At 42.3% G+C, this 3,399-nt stretch overlaps 1 protein-coding gene across 1 annotated transcript; it reads right to left on the bottom strand.

Moving 5' to 3' along the window:
• Positions 1-311: 311 nt before the first annotated feature.
• On the bottom strand, positions 312-1,573 carry LOC121386019. The gene is made up of 2 exons (XM_041516814.1): positions 1,421-1,573; positions 312-1,303 (listed from the first exon to the last, which is right to left on the bottom strand). The coding sequence occupies exons 1-2, from the start codon at positions 1,571-1,573 to the stop codon at positions 359-361; spliced, it is 1,098 nt and encodes a 365-aa protein (XP_041372748.1). The 3' UTR covers positions 312-358.
• Between the last annotated feature and the right edge of the window lie 1,826 nt (positions 1,574-3,399).

Here is a 3,399-nt window from a genome sequence, read left to right as displayed (position 1 = left end):
AAGGCTGGACGCGAACGACGCGAAATTTATACGCACGCATTTTTGTCACGGTTTACATATATATATACAGAGAGAGAGAGAGAGCGAGGGAGAGAGAGAGAGAGAGAGAGAGAGAGAGAGAGAGAGAGAGAGACAGAGAGACAGAGAGAGAGACAGAGAGAGGGGGAGGGAGGAAGGGGTTTGAAATCTAGCAGCCGTTTTATTGACTTATAAGGCTAAGGCCGACTAAGAACACAAAGGTAGTCCGCCAGGGGCTTGCGGTCATTTGCCCCCCCCCCCCGGACATGTGCCCCCCCCCCCCCGGACATTCCACAGGGTAGGTCTGTACATTGGAGGGATGCGACGCATGCGAAGGGGCCTAAACAATGCCATCATTGCTGGGGGGCTGCTGGATGCGACGGAATGATCCTGTTACATAGGTCTGGTCAAAGTAATCCACAAGAGGCTCCACCCCCGCGGGTATGTTATCACGGAGATACAACATGCCTTCAGGAACATCGTCGAGTGGAAGGAATGCCAGCCCATCCAACATGCCAACAAAATGTCGCACGTCCTTGTTGGATCTAAACAGCGTAGTCAGACCCAGGTTTTGGATCTTCCGCCAGGTAGCTTGCGTCAAATGGTAGAAGCATCCCTGTGTGTGTACATGGTCACCAAGTGTTATGCTCACTGCATTGATGGCTGCCTTCTCGAAGTCTGTGATGATGGAGGTCGGATCAGGTTGATGCCCAAGCTCCTCACAATGATCAATCACTGTGGTGAGTAGTTCCTGGTATGTGGCCTCAGACTTATCACTGAGTAAGGCATATACACAACTCACTGATCCGTCGTCGAGTGGAGCACGTATCACATATAACTGCGCAAAGATATGAGGAGCCACGTCGAATGTTCCATCCATCATCCAGATGTCTGCTTTGGCAAGGTGTTGTAGAGCTGTGTCTGAACCAAACACGAGCATGCGACTCCTGCTGTCGGCGCCATTGTCATAGAATAGAAACGGCCTGGGATTATCTCCCCCAGTTGTAGTGCAGTCGTCGTCTATGGTCAGGTTAGCAGTGGAAGAAGGGTTCTTGGGATGATGTTTTGCCTTCTGGCGACGTAGAGTACGTTTGAGAGCATCAGTGTTCCCTAGTGCTGCGCGAACATCAACAGTTGTGAAAAGTGTGGTGTCTGAGATAAGCTGGCCAGGAGTTCCCCTGGTGGTGGCTGCCTTAGCCTTGAGGTTCTCCTTAAGCTTGTTAGCTTGCACACTGGCAACATCGGCATCATGGCTGTGGTTGGTCACACGGAGCACATTCTCAACCTGAAATAGCAGAAAAGAATATATGATTCAGTGGTAAAATACACACCCAAAAACAAATGTATTTACCTTATGTTCAATCCAAATATACATTGTTTGGAAAGAAGTCATGATATTTACCTGCAGATCAGTGACAACTGCTCCCTTGCATGAACGTGTTCGGCGCTGGCTACACTCCCAGCGAAGAGTGGTCTTGTTGGTTCCGTTCTTGGTGTAAGAATGTCCTTCATAGCAAAGCTTTGGACAACCTCTATTACTAGTTATCATTTCCATGTTGAAGAGATTAGTGATTTTTTAATATCTGACTGGGACCCCAAGTTATATAGGGAATTTTGTCATCCTAGATTAATCAGATTATTAAATGCATCCTTTCATGCTTATTAATCACACCTAATCCTATTCTGCCTATATACACAATGCCACAATTAGTCTTTTGATCAAAGCTGTAGTTTTGGAGGCCATGACTATCAAGTAGATCAAATGATTTTCACTTGACAATACCGATCGGAACTGTTAATTAACATCAGTGGTAATTAAGAAAACAGATATTTGATGTTATTATAAACAAAGCTCACTGGTAATGATATGTGTGTGTGTGTGATTCTAAGTTGAAGAGATTAGTGAGTTTTTTTAATATTTAACTGGGACTCCCAAGTTCTATAGGGAATTTTGTAATCATAGATTAATCAGATGTGAGATTATTAAATGCATCCTATTCTGCCTATATACACAATGCCACATTTAGTCTTTTGATCAAAGCCGTAGTTTTGGAGGCCATGACTATCAAGTAGATTAGATGATTTTCAGATATTTGATATTATTGTAAACAAAGCTCACTGGTGTGTGTGATTCTAGAAATATTTTTCGTAATTCGTTAATTTATTTCCATAATAAATGGAAGGAACCCACATACATATTCATGCCTTCATGTATCTCAGTTGCAATATTTAAGAAAAATATTGAATAATTTACACAATAAAAAAAAAATTGAAGGTAGGGGGGGGGGGGGGCAAATGACCGGATTTTCATTAAGCAAAAGGGCAAATGTCCGGGGTGGCAAATGTCCTAGGGGCAAATGTCCGGGGGGGGGGGGCAAAAGACCTGAACCCTCCGCCAGGAAACCATCGATTTTAGGGTCTGACGAGTATGGTACCAGGTAAAAATCAAATGCACTGAATCTGAATTGAAAATGCCAACAGGTTTCGTACACCTTTTTAAAGTTGATTTTCCATGACTTTTCCATGACTTTCCATGACCAAAATAACACAATTCTATGACCACATGATTATCGTTTAAATTTAAGTAATGAACTTGTACATCATGTACATGCGGATATTTGTATTAAAACTGTAATATCACGGCTATAGTCAGTTTAGTCTCAAAACACACAAATGCAGGTTTTTGGTCTGGCAAAGACACCATGTATTTTGACGTCTGGATATGTAACTCTTATGTGTTTCCCATACATATTAACTGCGCTGATATCTTTAGATATAGTTTCTTCTGTAAACAATAATTATCAGCATCCTAGCTTGATTAATATATATCTGTCCTGTTGTTTATTAATAAAAAATAAATATGGCTATCACAGGCTACAGCTACCAGTCTGGCAATGTGAACATGCAGCGCATGTTCTATGTCGTCTGTTGCCAGATCTGTAGCTCACGCCAGTACACACGCGTTGTGCTTTGTCATTTTCGATACAGTGTGCGTTTCATTTACGACTGTGGTACCACACTCGCCATCCCAGTCCCAGGCACAGCTTCGTATTGCAGACACTGCATGCATTTGTTTAAAATCTTTGAAATTGGCGGCCTACTGAAATGGACGGGATACGCCATAATTATGTAGTAGACCTGTTTTCACATTACTCAGTGTTATGGTAAAAATGAATTTATGTGCTTAGCTGTATTATTCTGGGACAAAATCAAAGTATATATTGTTTTTTGGTTGTTGCTTTTTTACTCAACTAACATAAGCGCAAGCCCGCATATAGAATTAACAACGGATTGTTCCATTAGTATGTCAAAGGTTAGTTAATTGATTGTCGTTGTCGGTAGTTTTACGTTTAAGCGACTTGCATGAAATAAGAACCGGCC

The sequence above is a fragment of the Gigantopelta aegis genome, chromosome 12 (genome assembly GCF_016097555.1).
Source record: "Gigantopelta aegis isolate Gae_Host chromosome 12, Gae_host_genome, whole genome shotgun sequence".
NCBI classification, from domain to species: Eukaryota; Metazoa; Mollusca; class Gastropoda; order Neomphalida; family Peltospiridae; genus Gigantopelta; species Gigantopelta aegis.
Note: the sequence above shows the minus strand (reverse complement) of the source record. Positions and strands in the feature narration are given on the sequence as shown.